Source organism: Electrona antarctica (assembly GCF_951216825.1).
Source record: "Electrona antarctica genome assembly, chromosome: 6".
Taxonomy (NCBI): Eukaryota; Metazoa; Chordata; class Actinopteri; order Myctophiformes; family Myctophidae; genus Electrona; species Electrona antarctica.
The window spans coordinates 9,295,337-9,315,664 of record NC_136811.1 but is presented as its reverse complement, the minus strand read 5'-3'; the positions used below and the strand labels follow the sequence as shown (position 1 = coordinate 9,315,664).

General features: G+C 45.4%; 1 protein-coding gene across 3 annotated transcripts in view; it reads right to left on the bottom strand.

The window, feature by feature from the left end:
* Positions 1–20,328, bottom strand: part of LOC306925599 (IgGFc-binding protein-like) — a 50,214-nt gene that overhangs the window by 20,126 nt on the left and 9,760 nt on the right. For all 3 annotated transcript variants that reach the window (XM_079504524.1, XM_079504525.1, XM_079504526.1), the window contains 12 exons: positions 19,249–19,421; positions 18,340–18,516; positions 17,879–18,104; positions 16,424–16,669; positions 14,667–14,768; positions 14,020–14,167; positions 11,771–11,885; positions 11,290–11,488; positions 10,282–10,418; positions 8,975–9,146; positions 1,758–1,855; positions 585–715 (listed from right to left, as the gene is read on the bottom strand). In XM_079504524.1, the coding sequence (XP_079360650.1) occupies positions 585–715; positions 1,758–1,855; positions 8,975–9,146; positions 10,282–10,418; positions 11,290–11,488; positions 11,771–11,885; positions 14,020–14,167; positions 14,667–14,768; positions 16,424–16,669; positions 17,879–18,104; positions 18,340–18,516; positions 19,249–19,421 (1,924 nt within the window). The remainder of the gene's footprint in view (positions 1–584; positions 716–1,757; positions 1,856–8,974; positions 9,147–10,281; positions 10,419–11,289; positions 11,489–11,770; positions 11,886–14,019; positions 14,168–14,666; positions 14,769–16,423; positions 16,670–17,878; positions 18,105–18,339; positions 18,517–19,248; positions 19,422–20,328) is intronic.

Sequence of the window (20,328 nt, the reverse complement as noted above, 5' to 3'; positions counted from 1 at the left end):
TGTGTGTGTGTGTGTGTGTGTGTGTGTGTGTGTGTGTGTGTGTGTGTGTGTGTGTGTGTGTGTGTGTGTGTGTGTGTGTGTGTGTGTGTGTGTGTGTGTGTGTGTGTGTGTGTGTGTGTGTGTGTGTGTGTGTGGCAGCGGTGGCCGAACGGATTGCGGAGCGGTCTTGATACCGGAAGGTCGCCAGTTCGAATCAGCGGTCCGACACGTTCAAATTACCACCGCTGAAGTGCCCTTGAGCAAGGCATTGAACCACTACCATGAAATGTTCTATGAGCAGGGCCTGGCTGGAAACAAGTTCTTGAGCTTAGCCCAGATACCCTGGGTAAATATAATAACTTTCCTTTGCTTTGCTTTGTGTGTGAATGGGCCTTGGATAAAGGCGCTATATAAATGCACCATTTACCATTTACAAGATCTGTGGAGATACATAGTCGGGGCTACGTGGTTAATGGGATTTATCCATGCCACACTCACACAGGCTTTAAACCAAGAAATGTGTCAGGAGGAGTGCTTTATCCTCCAATCCATTGTTTGTGTGTTTCTGAAAACGTCATATTGTGTGAGATCTGAGCAGCGCTTACTTAAAAGGTCCAGCCGGGTCAGAGATGATGCCACAATACTGCCTCTTCTCGTAGAGTGCAGTCATTGCAGGCTCACACTCGGGGCATTTTCCACCAGCGCAGTCACTGGTGCAGCCAACATCCCCTCCTGCCTGTAAATGTAGGAAAACAGGAATTGTGGGAAATGTATAGCAATACAGGAATTGTGGGAAATGTTCCTAAAACCGCTGCTCCTTCGCCTGGAAAGGAGTCAGCTGAGGTGGTTCGGGCATCTGGTTAGGATGCCTCTCGGGCGCCTCCCTAGGGAGGTCTTCGACGCACGTCCCACTGGGAGGAGACCCCGGGGCAGACCAAGGCGCAGTTGGAGGAAACACATCGACTCATTGGCCTTGGAACGTCTCGGAATCCCCCAGGAGGAAGTCACTAATGTTGCTCTGGAGAGGGAAGTCTGGAGCACTCTGGTGGAGCTGTTGCCCCCGCGACTCGACTACGGATAAGCGGTTGAAGATGGATGGATGGATGGATGGTTCCTGGCAAATGTAGACATTTCGTAGCAGACTGACTGATTCGACGGCCTCATGCATCGACGAGTAGTCGAGTTCGGCCGGGTCCTGATGGAACCTGGTGATAACCGGTGTACATGAAAGTACACACGTTGAACGAAGCTAAACGAGCACTACCCCGTCCCCGACTAAAACAATTAAGATTCCTCCCTCTGAAATCATTGGGGAAATTGATTTAAACGTGATTTGTGATTTGGAACAAGAGAGAGACCTGCTGAACAAGAAGCATATGATACTTTTTCTTTCTCGTCTGCAACACCGAAGACACAGTGATTATTAACGGTGAGAGAGCAGCATTTCTGCTGGGAAATGTAGTCCTTTATAGAGACGGTATAACAAGTTGTGAGCGCACACCGCATGCACAGTTCAGTTGGGCAAGCCATAGACCCGTGGTGCATATGCTGAGCATGAGGAAGTAGTGCCACCTTCACGGTCGCGTTTTCAACCCAAATGCGTGCGTGCGTGCGTGTCTCACTTGGATCGCACTGCGACACACATATGTGGCGGGCGGGTCGATCTTCTAGTTACATACAAATACAAGTAGGTATACTTACAAGTATGTATACATACGAAACAAATGTACGTACAGATTTCATTCAGCCATACAACCTCCAGCCCTGCTCATCTTTACCTTCCAGCTGTGTCCAAAGGTGTTGGGGTTTTTGGCCTGGGAGCCGTCGGGTTTCAGGAAGTCATCTTTACCATTCTGATTATAGTTCCCACAGAGCCCTGCCAGGAACACGGAAGGTCTACATTATTATAGTTCCCACACAGCCCTGCCAGGAACACGGAAGGTCTACATTATTATAGTTCCCACAGAGCCCTGCCAGGAACACGGAAGGTCTACATTATTATAGTTCCCACAGAGCCCTGCCAGGAACACGGAAGGTCTACATTATTTCTATATATATATATATATATATATATATATATATATATATATATATATATATATATGTCCATCCACTTAGCTTTCAGTCCAAAATAAACCAGCAGAATAAATGTAGTACTATAGGGACTTGATTTAACAAAAGACCCAACCGATTATATTGTGATCGAGTCTGGTCCCGTCCGACTACATTTATAGCAATGGTGGAAATAAAGTTTTATATGTTGTCCAATATAACGTATCGTGCGTATCATTTTGCTACCATCATCATGCCAGTTTGAATTAATTAATTGATTAATTGCGTGTCAATTAGTGAAATTAGCTGATTAAGTATTTGGTTGAAATACAAACATCTGTATGTTTAAGACAAGCCATCAAAAAAAGTCAAAGTTAACCAAAGGGTTTTAACCTCATAACTGTTGGGTAAAATGTTAGATATACACGAAAGCTTTTAAAGCTCTGTTTTATTGCTCGTTTGAAAAGAACTGAGAAACATCTGAGATACAGACAGGGAGCAATTCTGTAGGCCTATAGTCAGGGACGGATTCACCCCCACGAGGGGCCCCTGGGCCGGTCATATTTGCAGGGCCCCCATAGTGTGTGTGGGCTCCGTGTTTTCATCATGTTTTTGACCTAAATGTAACTAAATCTTTGGCCAACGAAGGGCCCCAGGAGCCCTTTTTAGGGCGTCAAACCTAGTACTGCGCGGCCCAATTTCCCCGAAGGGCCCCTGAGAGCCAAGGGCCCCTAGGGCCACGGCCCCACTGGCCCAATGGCTAATTAGTCCCTGCCTATAGTTGCAATAGAGCTACACAGTGTTGTCCCTTTTTACCGGTGGTGGAAAAAGTACTCAATGGTTTTACTTAAGTAAAAGTACCAATACTGCAATTTAGAACTATACTTCGTTACAAGTAAAAGTACGGAATTGAAAATGTACTTGAGTAAAAGTACAAAAGTATCGGCATCAAAATGTACTTAAAGTACTAAAAGTAAATGTAATCATTGTGCAGTTCACAAGTTCAAAATGTGTAGAAAATTGAAAATAGCCGATCTACAAGCTCTCAATGCGTCGCAACGCATTGAGAGCTTGTAGATCGGCTATTTTCAAATGGCCGAAATGTATAGGGTTGAAGTGGTTAATGTATGTTTTCTAATCAAAATTTAAATCGCCAAAGTAACTAGTAGTAACTAAAGTTTTCAAATAATTGTAGTGGAGTAAAAGTACACATTTTGGCTATGAGATGTAGTGGAGTAGAAGTAAAAGTATTGGAAATACTCAAGTAAAATACAAATACTTCAAAATTGTACTTAAGTACAGTACTTAAGTAAAAGTACTTAGTTACTTTCCACCACTGCTTTTTACAAACATTTTACATTCACCTCACATGGCATGTTATCAGAAACCATACAGGTATTAGATTGATCAAAGTGAGTTCCAATTTTGGATGCGTTTGTTTGGTTTTATACCCACTTTCAACATGGCATGTCAAATCGAAAAATGGCAAAAGAAAATAGCTGAACAGCTGAATATCTTTAATTATCTCTCTCTGTCATCATTATCTTTGCATTAATAATAAGCTAGATTTTCAGGCCACTCTTGCGGCCTGAACATCCGATATCAAGGAGTCTCTAATATACACGGGCATGCATGCTAAGTCACGGGATGTCATGTTTGTGACATTTCTGCACCCGTTAAATAACATTGGGTTCGTGGAATTCTAGAACCCAGCAGCCAGAAAAAAACAGTTGTGTGTTTGATGTAATATCTTTCTGTGAAATGCATGTGGCCTTTGTTTACAATTCTATCGTTTACCACGTCATGCCTTTAAAACCCATTTTGTGCGGGAACCCCTTTTGGTGTTAGCATTATGTTATGCTTTAGCTATTGAAAAATAGCAGATCTACAAGCTCAGAGCGCGCCACCGAGTGGCGCGCTACGAGCTTGTAGGTCTGCTATTTTTGAAAAATCGAAGAACGTAGAACATAGAAACATAGCTTTGTCATCCGTCATTGCCGTTTGACTATTTGCTAGTTCTTCTGTGAAAATCCAGGTAATGTACTAGTGGTTTACCAAATAAACCTGTGATTTTGTTATACACTCTTATACAGGTAACTACATTCTATACTCCTACTGTACATTAGTATGTTGTGTTGCCATGTTGCCATGTCATTATTATTAGATTAGTGAACTCAGTTAGGCTACATTCACACTAGGCACCTTTATGTTAAAAAATCACACCCGTGTGAACTGAGTGGTGTAAGGTCTTATATAGCCTGTCTGACGTAATTAAATCATGTCTGACGTAATGAAATCACACCCGGGTGAACAGGGTGAACATAGCAACCATGCTCATTATTTCTGCACAGACTAACAAAGCCAGTTGTAGGAGTGGTTTACACCACTCAAAAAAAACATTAAAAACCCTATGAGAAACGAGCTAAAGGTCGACTGCATTGTGGTTGCTTTTAGAAGGCACTATAGTCGTCAGCCCCCTTTGTCTGGCTGCGTAGAGTGCTTTTATAACCGGAGAATAAATAGTTTAACGCTTTAAGAATTGAAATGTGAACTTATGACGTGAACCACTGTTTATCAGCTGTCCAAAAGCCACAACCGTGACAACGCAGAGCTGAATAATGGTGTCTCTACGGCCTGCTATTGGCCATGCAGGCCGTGTCTCTACGGCCTGCTATTGGCCACGCAGGCCACTCTACCACCATCCTACGTTAAACAAACACAGTTATGTTCAACAAATTTACCTAATATAATTACATTGTATTTCCTTAACATCTAACGATGATAAAACACAGACAAGGCAGTGTTCACGTGACAAGATTGTCTATAAAAGGTAATGTTAGGCAGGAAATAGTTGCTCATTCTTCCACACCTACATCACCTGGTTTAAAACTTTTCTGTCAATATTTGGTACTTTCCATAAGAGTCTGTTTATGTCGATCGCATTGATTGACGCCCCTGCCCCCCTTACCGTATTTCAGAAAAGACTGCTTTTCCTTCCTGGACGTACCCTTAAGCAGAGTCCACACCTACGCAACTAGTTGCAACTGCAACCACTTGAAGTACTTGCAACTACTATTATTACCAAATTGCACCAGTATGCATACTATGCAACTGGCCTTGGTACAAGACCGCTGCACATTCTTGCGACGGGTTGCATTGGTGTGGGCTTTAGGCTATATTTCAGTTATAAATTCAAGGTAGAACGCACCATAACACAACAGTGTATATAATATTTATCTGAACCTGGCTTGTCCTCTGTGCAAGGAACTGCGTACACAGGTGGTCGCACTGAGCTACATGCTAAAACAGCTAGCGGCCCTCCCCCCCCCCCCCCCCCCCCCCAGCAACAATGGAGGGTGGAAGTGACGTGATTTACATCGCATGACGGAGCTCCCTCAGTTGTCTGATGAGATGCTCCTCTGATAAGGACGGACATTTCTTGGCCGCGTCCGCCTCCAATCCCAACTCTAGGATCTTGCGGTTGTTCCTCTGCAGTTTCTCCTTGGCTTTGCTGTATTTGTCCTGCATCTCCGTATGCCTCTGCTGAAGCCTGTGCTTCTCCTCGTCCACGAGCACGGGCTTGCCGGCTGCGGCCTCGTGCTGGCTCCTATCGGCCTCCGCCCGGGTCGCCCTCAGCTCCTCGCAGACGCTGTCCAGCATGTCCCTCAGACGCTCGTTGGTCTCCACCAGGTCACTCTGAGAGCGGGACAGCGTCCCCAGCTGGACGCCCAGCGTCCGGTTCCGCCGTTCCAGTTCGTCTATCTCTTGTTCCGTGTCCGCCAGGCGGTTCTCCAACCACGTCTTGTAGGCCTCCTGCTCGCGGGTGGCCGGCACTCTGCGGATGAGCTCCATGTCTTTCTCCGTCAGCACCTCTTGTTGCTCTCGCCTCGTTGCGCTCTCTTCCAGAACCTCCGCGTCATACCGCAGACCGCGAGGTTGCGTTTGCAGCTCATCGCACTCCCTCTCTACGTCCGCTTTAGACTCGACACCGCAGGCCGCCTCCGACCGGAGCGCGTGCTTCTTCATGCCGTCCACCTGGCAGGTGAGAGAGCCGACCTCTCCCTCTGCCTCGTGCAGCTGGTCGGCCAGCCGGGCGTTCTGGGCGCGGAGCTCGGACACCTCCGCCTCCAGTCCTTGCAGCCGTGAAGCACGCCTTGAATCCTTCGGTGGAGCCTCCGCGCGTTTCTCCTCGCGAGAAGACGGGTCGGAGGCGCACTCGTTCTGGATCACCGGACCCTCCTCGCGCCGCTCCGGACGGGCCGCCTCGGCCTCAAGACGGACCGTCGTCTCTTCCGGTTCCTCTCCTTCGCTTTCTTCCGGATCGTCGTCGTCGTCGTAACACCGCGACTTAAGGGAGATGTTTTCGCAAGTGAGCAGGATGTGCTCGTACAGCAGCTCTTTGTACTCCGACCTGTGCTTCTCGATCTTCTCCTCCAGCCTGTTGAAGTGCTCCCTGACCGGCCCCTCCATCATGTCCTGCCGCAGCTGGGCCCGGAGGAGCTCCAGCCGCTGGGGGGTCATCACCTGCAGCCGCATCTCCTCCAGCTCCCTGGTCTTGGCCAGCAGCTCTCCTCGGAGCCGCAGCAGCAGCTCCAGGCTCTCCTGGTGGGACTGCTGGTCCAGCGTCAGCTGCTTCAGCTCGCCCTGCCTCTGCGCCAGCTCACCCTGCAGCAGACTGGTGTACTCGGCGTGCAGGTCCTTGTAGTTCTTCAGGAGGATCTCGCAGCGCATCCTCTCGTCCGTCAGCATCTTCTTGATCTGCACGTCTGAGCCCACCGGCTGCGTGACGGCGGCGGGACCCCCCGCCGTCGGAGGAGGCTTCGCCGGTGGGTCCCCTGGTTCCGGAATATTGGGGGGGAGGGGTCCCGGCTTGGACAAATGGAGAGGGGCCCATTCCGCCTCTATTGCGGACATTCACCTTGAGCACACAGCACGTTTTAGTTATTTTATTTCTGTGTGAGTCCAGTCGCTCACTATATGAATCTCTCTTTAGGTCATCCCGGGGCAGAATAGATCTCTATGGGAATCTTAGACTCTATATCTGGTCAGCCATCAGGCTGACCGGAGCTGTGGTGTGACGTCGCCCACGTCAACAAACGGTTGCCAAGCATGCCTAACAACGCAGATTTGTGCAGTTGCACCGACAAATAGATGCCCATATATGGCCATACAACTGGCAACAGGTAGACAGACAGATACAGAGATATCCATATGATAATATAACTCCAAACTTGCCGTGTGTATTGCCCGTGGACCAGAGGAGGTGCGAAAGTCAGGTGATCAATATTCTCAAGTAATCTCTATAAATGCATGAAATCTCCGAGTCTGCTGTGCGTGTGTGTATCAATTTGTGACAGCTTCTGACTGAGGCTAAGTCATTGACATTTTTTTAATTTTAGTTTTTGTCATGTCATGTGAAAGCAAATATGTCAAATTGACATATTTCGTTGTTCAGTTTGGCCCACCAGTTTTGGAGATATGGCTTATAGAGTCTTGCAGAAAACAGCGAGTTGAGAAAACAGGCTTGAAAGGTTCACTTCTGTGGTCTCTAACATTACACCTATAGCTACATGTTTAAGCATTTATTTCATATCTTCATGTCGATCTCAGCTCTGACATTTATTTCAGACATGCTCTAGTTGTATGTGAAGAGTCTGCCTGTGCTATAAATCACAATTCACACCACCATTAATCCATCCATTGATCGCGTATTGCCATTGTTTAATCGCGCGTAACACTTACTTTGAAGATCCAAATATCCGTAATGGCGTGTTACAATGACAAACTGCTGTGTGTGGTCTCATACCCGGATGTTGTTGTGTCGGTCGGTGGTGGAAAAAGTCGACCGCGAGTGTCAACCTGCTTGCTACAGCCCGTTGAAAACCCTTGTATTCACCAGAAACTGCCCCTCAATGTTGTTTCTGAGATACAGAGCTGTGATTGGTTGGCTTAGACTGGAAGTGGATGCGCGCACATCTTCAAAATGGCTGCGGCTACTGACTCTCTCGGTTTGTTGTGCTAACGAACGGTAGCGAACGATTTGATCGTATTAAAACATTCATTAAAGAATACATCGCTGTTAAAACGGCTTTTCCGGGTGTGGCACGGTACGCTATTCTACGTGTCTATGTTCCTGGCAGGCCTCGTGTTAACTCATTTTGGACAGTTAGTATTGCCGCCATGACTGTCTCTGTATCAAAAAGAGTCACATTTGTCCTTTGCGTATGTCGAGTACTGCATAACGCGAGGGGCATGCGTTCCCAGCAGGCATCGCCCTAGTCTTAAATAAATTCATAAACATGAATCCACGTTTAGCTGATATCAAGTTGACTCGACACATTTGACGGTTGTACACCCCAGTGTTTCGTCGACTAAAACTAAGACGAAAAATGTTCGTCGACTACCTTTTTCCACTGACGAAAACTAAATGGAAACTAAATGAACACTAAGCTATGATGACTAAAACTAAGACTAAATATACCGACAATTTCGTCAACAAATACAAACTAGACAAAAATGTTAGGAAGGGACTAGTGGACAAGAGATCCAGTATAAGTCATTTTACAATTAGTTGCATGCTGAAAATAGCCGATCTACAAGCTCACAACGTGTCGCAACTGAGCTTGTAGATCGGCTATTTTCAGCAAGTGTAAAAAACGGTTATTACGACGGCATCAAGGCCTGCCAAAATACAATTTAGTCGACTAAATCAACTGTAGATTTAGTCGACTAAAATCTTATGACATTTAGTCGACTAAAACTAGACTAACACTAAAACATTCCAGGTGACTAAAATGTGACTGAAACTAAATGAAAACTATTCAAGAGACTAGGACTAAAACTAAAATCAAAATGTGCCGCCAAAAACAACACTGGTACACCACCCGCATCCGTAAAGTAAGCTAATAGTTAATAAAACAAAAAAACAAAATCCCAAACCTACCGGCGACAGCGTTAGAATAAATGCTGGGTAGATTCAGCCGGACATGGCTCCTCCAGTCAAACAACAGTGTCGCACCAAAAGCGGTCCGCACGACGCCGGTGTAACCACTTCGATATACAGACAGCTCTTCATCCGCCGTGGAGTAGGGAAGGTTGACAGGCCGGCCGTTGACCTGAAAGAACCACAAAGAGACTCGTGATTAGGCCCGTCACAATTATTACTTAATCTTTTGATTGATTGATTGAAATATTTATTAACAGTTTGCAGAATTACAGTACATTTCAAGCACAAACTCAATACAAAGACTGTGAGTGGACGACCCAATTAAGCATTACACTTGTTTACAAGAGAGTCCACCATGTTCAATTCATCAAAGAAAAATCGCTGCCTAATCGCAATTATTTGAGATAATCGCAATATTTTTTTTTTACATAATGGTCAATCGTTTACACGTTGAAAAATGTCCATACAATTATTTATTTATTTTTGTTGCAGAAAAAGCTGATCTACAAGCTTACAGATCAACTATTTCCGCTATTTTATATTTTTTTCTAGAAAAGAAAAAATGATTGTCAGTGATTTCTTTGGATATTTAAGTTATATGCGCTAGAGTATCTGCCCTGTGCAATTTGTGATGGCGAAGCCTGAGAGGCAAACAGAAATACAAATGGTAACGTTCCAATGCAATTATCTGTTGACAATGAATCGTCAACAGATACAGTAACAGAGACAGATTATAGAGACTTTTGGGAAGTATATCTAGCAGTGGTGGAAAGTAACTAAGTACATTTACTTAAGTACTGTACTTAAGTACAATGTTGAGGTATTTGTACTTTACTTGAGTATTTCCAATTTCCAATACTTTTACTTCTACTCCACTACATCTCAGAGCCAAAATGTGTACTTTTACTTCACTACAATCATTTGAAAACGTTAGTTACTTTGGCAATTTAAATTTTGATTAGAAAACATACATTAACCACTTCAACCCTATACATTTCGGCCATTTGAAAATAGCAGATCTACAAGCTCACAATGCGTCGCAACGCGACGCATTGTGAGCTTGTAGATCTGCTATTTTCAATAGATTTTGTACACATTTTGAACTTGTGAAATGGGACATTCTGCAATATGAGTACTTACATTTTGATGCAGATACTTTTGTACTTTTACTCAAGTACATTTTCAATTCCGTACTTTTACTTGTCACAAAGTAGTTCTAAATTGCAGTATTGGTACTTTTACTTAAGTAAAACAATTGAGTACTTTTTCCACCACTGATATCTAGTAACTGTAGATATATTTACCAGAACTCTCTCCGGGTCGTCGCTGCTCATGCTGACGGTGTTGTTATACACAGTTATTGAGACAGACTTGGTGTACGCCACGGCCTTGTTCCTCCCTCTGTTCTCGTTCTGGACCAACACCTGGAACGGAACCAGATCTGCAAAACAATTCACAGAATAATAATATTAATCCATTTAGACCAGAGTTAAAAAATTTGATTTGTGCCACATTTTTACGATTTTTCAAAAATAGCAGACCTACAAGCTCGTAGCGCGCCACTCGGTGGCGCGCTATGAGCTTGTAGATCTGCTATTTTTCAATAGCTAAAGCATAACATAATGCTAACACCAAAAGGGGTTCCCGCCCAAAATGGGTTAATAATAAAACAATTGGCAGAACACAATTGTGGTCAAGAAACAATAACAAAAACCTGAGTGACAATTTATAAAGTACTTTTACCTAGAGAGTTGTATTTTTGAGGGGCGCTAGCCCACATTTAATAAAGGCCCTTTACCTACAAAATCCACCTTGAGTGCCTGGACGTGGATTTTTATTTTATTTATTATTCCTTTCTGTCATATTTGTCCTCTCTCTGAAAACCTCATTGAGTCAGAATATTTGGGGCACATTTTATTGACCTTTTGGAGGGGCCAGGGTTTAAGTACTCTTCTTATATCAGTTGTGATTACATAATTACATTGTATCTACAATGTCTCAGCAAAAAAAGAACAAGTAGGAATATATGCTATATAATAATCACACCATTGCCAATAAAGTGCCTCTAAGTTCCGGTCATATAGTTCTATAATCCATGGAAAACAATGAAATAGCAGCAAAGACCCAAAAGAACAATACAAGATGAAACTCGTGACCAAGCAAGCCTTTGTTAGAAGTGTTCATTTTGACAGCACATTTTGGTTTATGTATAATGTAAATTACAATATTATATATATTTTCAGTCATTTTTTGCTCCCCTATAGAATAGGCATGCTGGGGTTTCAAGTGGTCATAAACCAAGAGTAGCAGACCTGGGTCAGAGCCCTTGACCAGCCGAGACAGCACGTAAGTACAGGTTCCCTGGAAGTCGAACCGACGACCGTCAAAGGTCCGGTAGTGAGGGTCTCCTGTGCCATAGCACTTTGCAAAGGACTCTGGGTAGCAGTTCCTGACTCCGCCCTTCACGGCACAGCGCTCAGTCTTCTTGCAGCTAGCTGACTTGCACGTGACCTGAAGAGGATTTGTTAATTTGAAAGAAAATCACACTTGTGTGAAGTGAGAGGCCTGGTAATGTTTTTACTGCCACTCTATATGGTTGTTAAAAGTGCTCTAAACAAACAATAAAAGTCCGCACGCACACACGCACACACACACACACACACACACACACACACACACACACACACACACACACACACACACACACACACACACACACACACACACACACACACACACACACACACACACACACACACACACACACACACACACACACACACACACACACACCTCTCTACGAACACAGCTACATTTGGTGCTGCAGCTGTTATCGGCCCAGAAGGTGGTCCCTGGTGTGTAGTACCTGCCCTCATGCTGACAGCCACAGCTGGACGTAGGTACACACCTGAAACACACAGTACAGTACAGTACAGCAGGGGTTCTCAACCCGTGGGTCGCGACCCCTCGGGGGGTCGCCAAATTAGTTTGGGGGGTCCCCAAATTATTTTCCAAAAAAAAGTTTCTTTTTTTTTTTCATGATTTTTCAAAAATAGCAGACCTACAAGCTCATAGCGCGCCACTCGGTGGCGCGCTATGAGCTTGTAGATCTGCTATTTTCAATAGCTAAATTATATCAATGCTTAAAACACCAAAAGGGGTTCCCGCCCAAAATGGTTTAAGGTTATTGTAGCAGTCAATTTATATTGGGGGTCGGGAGGGGGCGGGGCGGGGGTCCCGAGACATTGCCAAAGCATTTCCGGGGGTCCCCGGCCAAAAACGTTGAGAACCCCTGCAGTACAGTACAGTACAGTACAGTACAGTACAGTACAGTACCTATGATGTTTAGTTAATATGGTGCCACGCTATAGCATTAGCATCTCACAACTTGGACAAATGAAATTATGTTTTGACCAAAAAAGCGAGGAACGCAGGCGTTGTTTGGCCTGGATCAACGACAGGTCTGCTACAGGTCTGCTCAAGAGGGAAAAGAAGCTAAACAGAATCCAAGTCCGGTGAGTCGCGGGCGTGTTGCACGAAACGAGCATGCGCGCAAAACAAATTCACGGGAACGCGCTCGCGTAAATCCGCTTGCGTTGTCGCACCGCGACTGCTCCCCAGTGCTCCACGCAGAAATGCAGGTGTCATTGAAAACGAACTATATGTATACTATACTTTAGTGCTGGTCTCCACTCAGCATTGTTGTTTTTGGCAGGAAATTTTGATTTTAGTTTTAGTCACAGTCTCTTGAATAGTTTTCATTTAGTTTTAGTCTCATTTTAGTCACCCGGAATGTTTTAGTGTTAGTCTAGTTTCAGTCGACTAAATATCATTATGATTTTAGTCGACTAAATCTACAGTTGATTTAGTCGACTAAAACGTTGTAATGACTGTTTTTACACCTGCGACACCTTGTGAGCTTGTAGATCGGCTATTTTCAGCATGCAACCAAGTGTAAAATGACTTATACTGGATCTCTTGTCCACTAGTCCCTTCCTAACATTTTAGTCTCCCTAACATTTGTTGACGAAATTGTCAGTATATTTAGTCTTATAGTCATCATAGCTTAGTTTCCATTTAGTTTTCCTGAGTGAAAAAAGGTAGTCGACGAACATTTTTTGTCTTAGTGTTAGTCGACGAAATCAACACTGCCACTCAGCACCAGTCACTCCCACCCAGAGGATTGTAGTGTGTACTTACTGGTCTCCACTCACCACCAGTCACTCCCACACAGATGACTGTATACTTACTGGTCTCCACTCACCACCAGTCACTCCCACACAGATGACTGTATACTTACTGGTCTCCACTCACCACCAGTCACTCCCACACAGATGACTGTATACTTACTGGTCTCCACTCAGCACCAGTCCCTCCACACAGAGGACTGTAGTGTGTACTTACTGGTCTCCACTCACCACCAGTCACTCCCACCCAGAGGACTGTATACTTACTGGTCTCCACTCAGCACCAGTCCCTCCACACAGAGGACTGTAGTGTGTACTTACTGGTCTCCACTCAGCACCAGTCACTCCCACCCAGAGGACTGTATACTTACTGGTCTCCACTCAGCACCAGTCCCTCCACACAGAGGACTGTAGTGTGTACTTACTGGTCTCCACTCAGCACCAGTCCCTCCACACAGAGGACTGTAGTGTGTACTTACTGGTCTCCACTCAGCACCAGTCCCTCCACACAGAGGACTGTAGTGTGTACTTACTGGTCTCCACTCAGCACCAGTCCCTCCACACAGAGGACTGTAGTGTGTACTTACTGGTCTCCACTCAGCACCAGTCCCTCCCACACAGATGACTATAGTGTGTACTTACTGGTCTCCACTCAGCACCAGTACCTCCACACAGAGGACTGTAGTGTGTACTTACTGGTCTCTACTCAGCACCAGTCCCTCCCACACAGATGACTATAGTGTGTACTTACTGGTCTCCACTCAGCACCAGTCCCTCCACACCGAGGACTGTATACTTACTGGTCTCCACTCACCACCAGTCCCTCCCACACAGAGGGCTGTAGTGTGTACTTACTGGTCTCCACTCAGCACCAGTCCCTTGTCACACTGGCATCCCTCCACACAGGGGTCCGTACACTGCTTCTCACTGTCCACAGAGCCACAGGACGACGGACAGGCGGAGCCGCACGCTTCATAGTGACTGCCAGCGGGACAGGACAGGGCTGACAGGAGAGAGAGAAAAAAATACACCATCGTCAAAACAACATATTATAAATTAACCCATTTTGACCTGAGATCAGATTCTAAAAATGTCTTCTACATCCTGACAGTTTTCTGAAAAAGCTATGTTTCTATGTCAGTCGTTCTTCGATTTTTCAAAAATAGCAGACCTACAAGCTCGTAGCGCGCCACTCGGTGGCGCGCTATGAGCTTGTAGATCTGCTATTTTTCAATAGCTAAAGCATAACATAATGCTAACACCAAAATGGGTTCCCGCCCAAAATGGGTTCAAATATTATTATGTATTTCGATACCGATATGTGTTTGACGGAGGTTCTACAGTACGTCCTCCCGGTGGCCGGGGGCTCCTCACTGGCAGGTGAGTCAGTATATGATACAACAGCAGTGACAAGTGACAGACAGCACACAGAAATGTGTGTGTGTGTGTGTGTAGAATAGAATAGAAGGGATGGAATAGAATAGAAAGGGAAGGTTCCTCACGGCACTTGGCAATCGTCCTCCATTGTGGATTGACCTTCACTCCCTCTGACAGACACACGTCATTGTAGCCCTTTAGGTTATCACATAGGAACTGCCTGGCACCTGTAGACAGACAGACAGACAGACAGGTAGGGTAGACAGACAGGTAGGGTAGACAGACAGACAGACAGACAGACAGACAGACAGACAGACAGACAGACAGACAGACAGACAGACAGACAGACAGACAGACAGACAGACAGACAGACAGACAGATAGGGTAGACAGGGTAGACAGACAGACAGATAGGGTAGACAGACAGACATACAGACAGACAGACAGACAGACAGACAGACAGACAGACAGACAGACAGACAGACAGACAGACAGACAGACAGACAGATAGGGTAGACAGACAGACAGACAGACAGACAGACAGACAGACAGACAGACAGACAGACAGACAGACAGACAGACAGACAGACAGACAGACAGACAGACAGACAGGTAGGACAGACAGACAGACAGACAGACAGACAGACAGACAGACAGACAGACAGACAGACAGACAGACAGACAGACAGACAGACAGACAGACAGACAAGACAGGTTAGACAGAAAAACTGTCGTATCGTGTTTGGTGGTTCTCAACCTGTGGGCCCACAAATGGGAGGAAAAAAATGAAAAGTGTAACGCAGAAACTTGTGGCCTGCAGAATGATGTTACCATAGGTGCGTGACACTGTTTGAGGACATTGCGTCGAGTGGTCCTATAAATGGGCAAAAGAGGTGGCTGAAATATGCCTGAATAATGCGTTTTATGTTAACCGTACAATAATGTGAAGACATTGAGGGTGGGACAATAAGCCCATAACCTTGGCAGAGTACTTATGTAAAGTCTGTGGAAGTGCTGGAGCAAGTGGAGTGCCCTATACTAGCAACCAGCAGTGGTGGAAAGTAACTAAGTACATTTACTTAAGTACTGTACTTAAGTACAATGTTGAGGTATTTGTACTTTACTTGAGTATTTCCAATTTCCAATACTTTTACTTCTACTCCACTACATCTCAGAGCCAAAGTTTGTACTTTTACTTCACTACAATCATTTGAGAACTTTAGTTACTAGTTACTTTGGCAATTTAAATTTTGATTAGAAAACATACATTAACCACTTCAACCCTATACATTTCGGCCATTTGAAAATAACAAATAACAATGAGCTTGTAGATCTGCTATTTTCAATAGATTGTGTACACATTTTGAACTTGTGAAATGGGACATTCTGCAATATGAGTACTTTTACTTTTAGTACTTTAAGTACATTTTGATGCAGATACTTTTGTACTTTTACTCAAGTACATTTTCAATTCCGTACTTTTACTTGTAACGAAGTAGTTCTAAATTGCAGCATTGGTACTTTTACTTAAGTATAACAATTGAGTACTTTTCCCACCAGACACCACTACTCGTCGACTATACTATTCTGATTCTGGTAGTGGGATGTCACCTCGGCTTCTAATTGGTCTTCCTATGGCTGAGCTCAGACCTTTACTGCATTGCTGTATGCTTGTTGGATGAATGTTGTGTAGTGTCATGGCCGCCCCAATGCATTTCCAATGGAGGTCACATGGTTTGACACAACATTTGTGTTGTGTGAGGGGGAGGGGGCAGTCGAAATACAGCTGAAAGCCATACAACAGACCATGTGACCTCCATTGGAAATGCATTGGGGCGGCCATGACACTCACAACGCTGTAAAGGTCTGAGTGAGGCCTATACCTTTATTGATGCAGACGTCATAGACACAGTTGTCCAGGTACATTGCAGGCTCCACCGCATCGCGACAGGCTGAGAACGGTCCATGTTTCTGGGCCAGGACTCCACACAGGCTGGGTTTCTGGTAGTGAGTCCGCTGGCTGGGTGAACAGTAAGGACAGTGTCCTCCGCAGTCATCACTGCAGAAACGGTCCGAGTCCTCCACCTTCCATGTCTGGATCATCTTCAGGACAACGGACGTCTGGGCACCTGCAAGGGACAAAACAGCACACTACATTAATACATGTATGTCTTGGAGACAGTGGCGTGACACTAGGGGGTGCTAGAGCACCCCCTGCCCTTTTGGCAATGTGCCCTTTAGAAAAGAAAAAAAAACTGAATTATTTTTCTTTTTTTGTACAGTTACACTGTACAGTATGTGGACCATGGTGACATTGATCAATTCTTGATAAAACGCTCCTAATATATTATTTAGGCCCCACAATCTATAAATCTCACACTATTAAGGCAACCGGCCGGTTCCACGCGCTGCACAAAGTGCCCTTTTTTTCCACTTGAGCACCTGCCCCTCTAAATGTCTGTGCACGCCACTGCTTGGAGAGCATGATCAGAATCATCTTCATTGTCACGTCACAGTTTTACAAGTAAAGACGTGGGTGAAATCCGTGCATGGTTCAAAGACGCTGGGGCGGCGGTGGCTCAGGGGTAAAGCGGCTGGATAGCAACCACAAGGTTGCCAGTTCGATCCCGGGCTCCCCCCAGAGTCATAGTGTCGAAGTGTCCTTGAGCAAGACCACTGAACCCCAAATGGCTCCTGGTGTGCTGGTTGGTGCCTTGCATGGTTTCCTCCGCCATCGGTGTGTGAATGTACGTGTGAATGTAATGCACAATCTATATGTAAAGCGCCTTGGATAAAGGCGCTTTATATAAATGCACCATTTACCATTGTGTTATTTTTTACAAGAAACTAAAGAAATTGCTGTATGCTTGTTGGATGAATGTTGTGTAGTGTCATGGCCGCCCCAATACATTTCCAATGGAAGTCACATGGTTTGTAGTCCACATTTTGGACTACAAGCTGGTGTATGGCTTTCGGCTGTGTTTCGACTGCGCCCCTCCCCCTCATACAACACAAATATTATTTCAAACCATGTGACTCCCATTGGAAATGCATTGGGGCGGCCATGACACTACACAACATTCATCCAACAAGCATACAGCAATGCAGTAAAGGTCTGAGTGAGGCCTTAGAATCTCGTTCCACACACAAACAGCACACTGGTATAGGGTCTCTCTCATCTTATTTACAACACCAGTAAGGGGTTCCCAGATCAGTATTTACAAGCTCGTTTCACAAATGGCACAACCGTAGGGTCTCTCTTGTTTTATTTAAATCTGATTCCTGTAGATTTAAATTCACCTCACACTCTTTCATTTCCATCCATCCATCCCTCTCACCAGTGGGCGCGGGCAGGTCATCTTCCCTGTCTCCGTTGTAGTTCCCGCAGAGGCCCCCTAGGTGGCGGTAGTAGGAGGAGGGCACGGTGATGTACAGCCTGGAGTTCCAGTCGTATTTGACGCGGAGGCTGAAGTCGGTGGTGAGAACGGCGTAGGAACCGCTGCGCTTCACGGACACTTTACCACCCGACAGACTGACCGGCAGGTGCACCAGCTCACCATTCACCTGATCAAAGAGATAAGGACGCTTTACCACCCGACAGACTGACCGGCAGGTGCACCAGCTCACCATTCACCTGATCAAAGAGATAAGAAATATGACGACAATGAACCGAAGAGGGGAGGGGAGGAGAAGAGAAGAGAAGAAGAGAGGAGAGGAGAGGAGAGGAGAGGAGAGGAGAGGAGAGGAGAGGAGAGGAGAGGAGAGATAACAGGATGACCTGTACAGTATACAGTATTACCAGGACTTTCCCTCTCTGTCTGTCGATGGTGATCGTCAGGTCGTAAACGCTGACCGTCACAGTCCTCACGTAAGACACTCGGCGGTTGCCACGGTGATTGTTCTTGGTTGTCACGGTGAAGGGCGTGAGGCCGGTGATGTTCTTCGTGAGCGTTGACATGACATAGGTGCAGGTACCCTGGGAGGAAAACACCGGGACATTGTAGAGAACACACCTGACTCTGTGTGTGTGTGTGTGTGTGTGTGTGTGTGTGTGTGTGTGTGTGTGTGTGTGTGTGTGTGTGTGTGTGTGTGTGTGTGTGTGTGTGTGCGTGTGTGCATGCGTGCGTGCGTGCATGTGTCTGTGTGTGTGTGTGTGTGTGTGCGCATGTGTTTGTGTGTGCGTGTGCATGCTTGCGTGTGTGTGTTTGAGGTTACTTGGCATTGCTGCCAAATGTTCACTTGCTCCTTGAAAGGACATAATTGTATCGCTGGCTTAACATGTGTATAGAAATAACGTGTGGACATGTGTGGACACACGTCCACAATGCTCAACAGTGCCACATCAATCAGCGGAATTGCAGATGTCCGTACTCAAACAGACATACATGGAGACATACATACTGTAGCCTACATAGAGACATACATGCATTCATACATACATAGGGACACACATAGCTGTTCATTGGAGCGGTGAGGAACCGCTCAAATATGTGAAACATTGTTAACAGTACGTTGAGGGTACCATGAATGAAGTAGGGCATTCACTTCTAGTCATTTTTACTAGTTGATTTTTTTTGGGGGGAGGGGGGGGGGAGAATAAATAATTGTACAAAAAACGTCTACATTGGTGACTATAACTTTCTTATCAACTAGTCAACTAGTACCAACAAGGTCGACTAGTGGATTTACTAGTCGCTTAATGCCCTACCATGAAGTCGTAGCATCGACCGTCGTAGGTCTGGTAGTGGGGGTCGCCGACCGCACGGCACGTCTCTGTGGACGTGTGAACACACACGCCTTTCACACACTTCTCCTTCTCCTGACACGTCACTCCGTGACAGGGGTCTGGGGGCAGCGTCGGAGGGGGCGTTGTAGCAGCGGCTGGGGGGAAAACGCGCACGCACGCACACACACACACACACACACACAATACATCACAATACATCCATGGTTCAAATTAAGGGGTGATTGGGGGATTCTGACCCCCTAAGATGTGCACCCCCGTCAAAAAAAAAGGTGAAAACAACAGGTTGTTTAATAATCGAATACAATGGCGTGCATGTGCACCTGCGCAGGTCAGGCCTGGCGAAGTTGTAACTTAAACATCGAAACGTTGTCACTTTTTAATGCACCCTGTTATTAAACTAAGGGCCTAAATTGCCTGAGCTGCTCCAGTGCCTTCTTTTTCGCATCCTATTTTTAATATCTGGCATCTAGAGTTGCAATACCAACCCTTGACAGCCCATACATCCGTACAGAAAAGTCCAATCTGATTGTATTAAACAATGTCAAACTCACCAACATCGCAGCTGTACGGAAAGCTTGGATTTTCCTCTTTGTATTCAATAACGCGACATCCCACTAGCTACTGCGATTTCCAATGAGCGCCTCCAAACTCTAACCTATAACACTTAAATAATCCAATCCAAAAAAAATATCACCTGCACAGAATGTATTGACGGAAAGTAGCTCATAACATGTCATGTATATATGGTGGATTTTCATTCTGTGATTTTTTTAATTCATTACGTGATCTCCCTCGGAGAAGCTAAATTAACCCATTTTGGGCGGGAACCCCTGTTGGTGTTTTAAACATTATGTTATAATTTAGCTATTGAAAAATAGCAGATCTACAAGCTCATAGCTTGAGCTTGTAGGTCTGCTATTTTTGAAAAATCATGAACATGTGGTAAAGATTTTAACTCAAATCTTTGCTTCTGGGAGGTGGTCCCTGAAACAACACATTTTCAGATGGGGGTCAGCGGCCAATTTCATATATTTTTTGGGG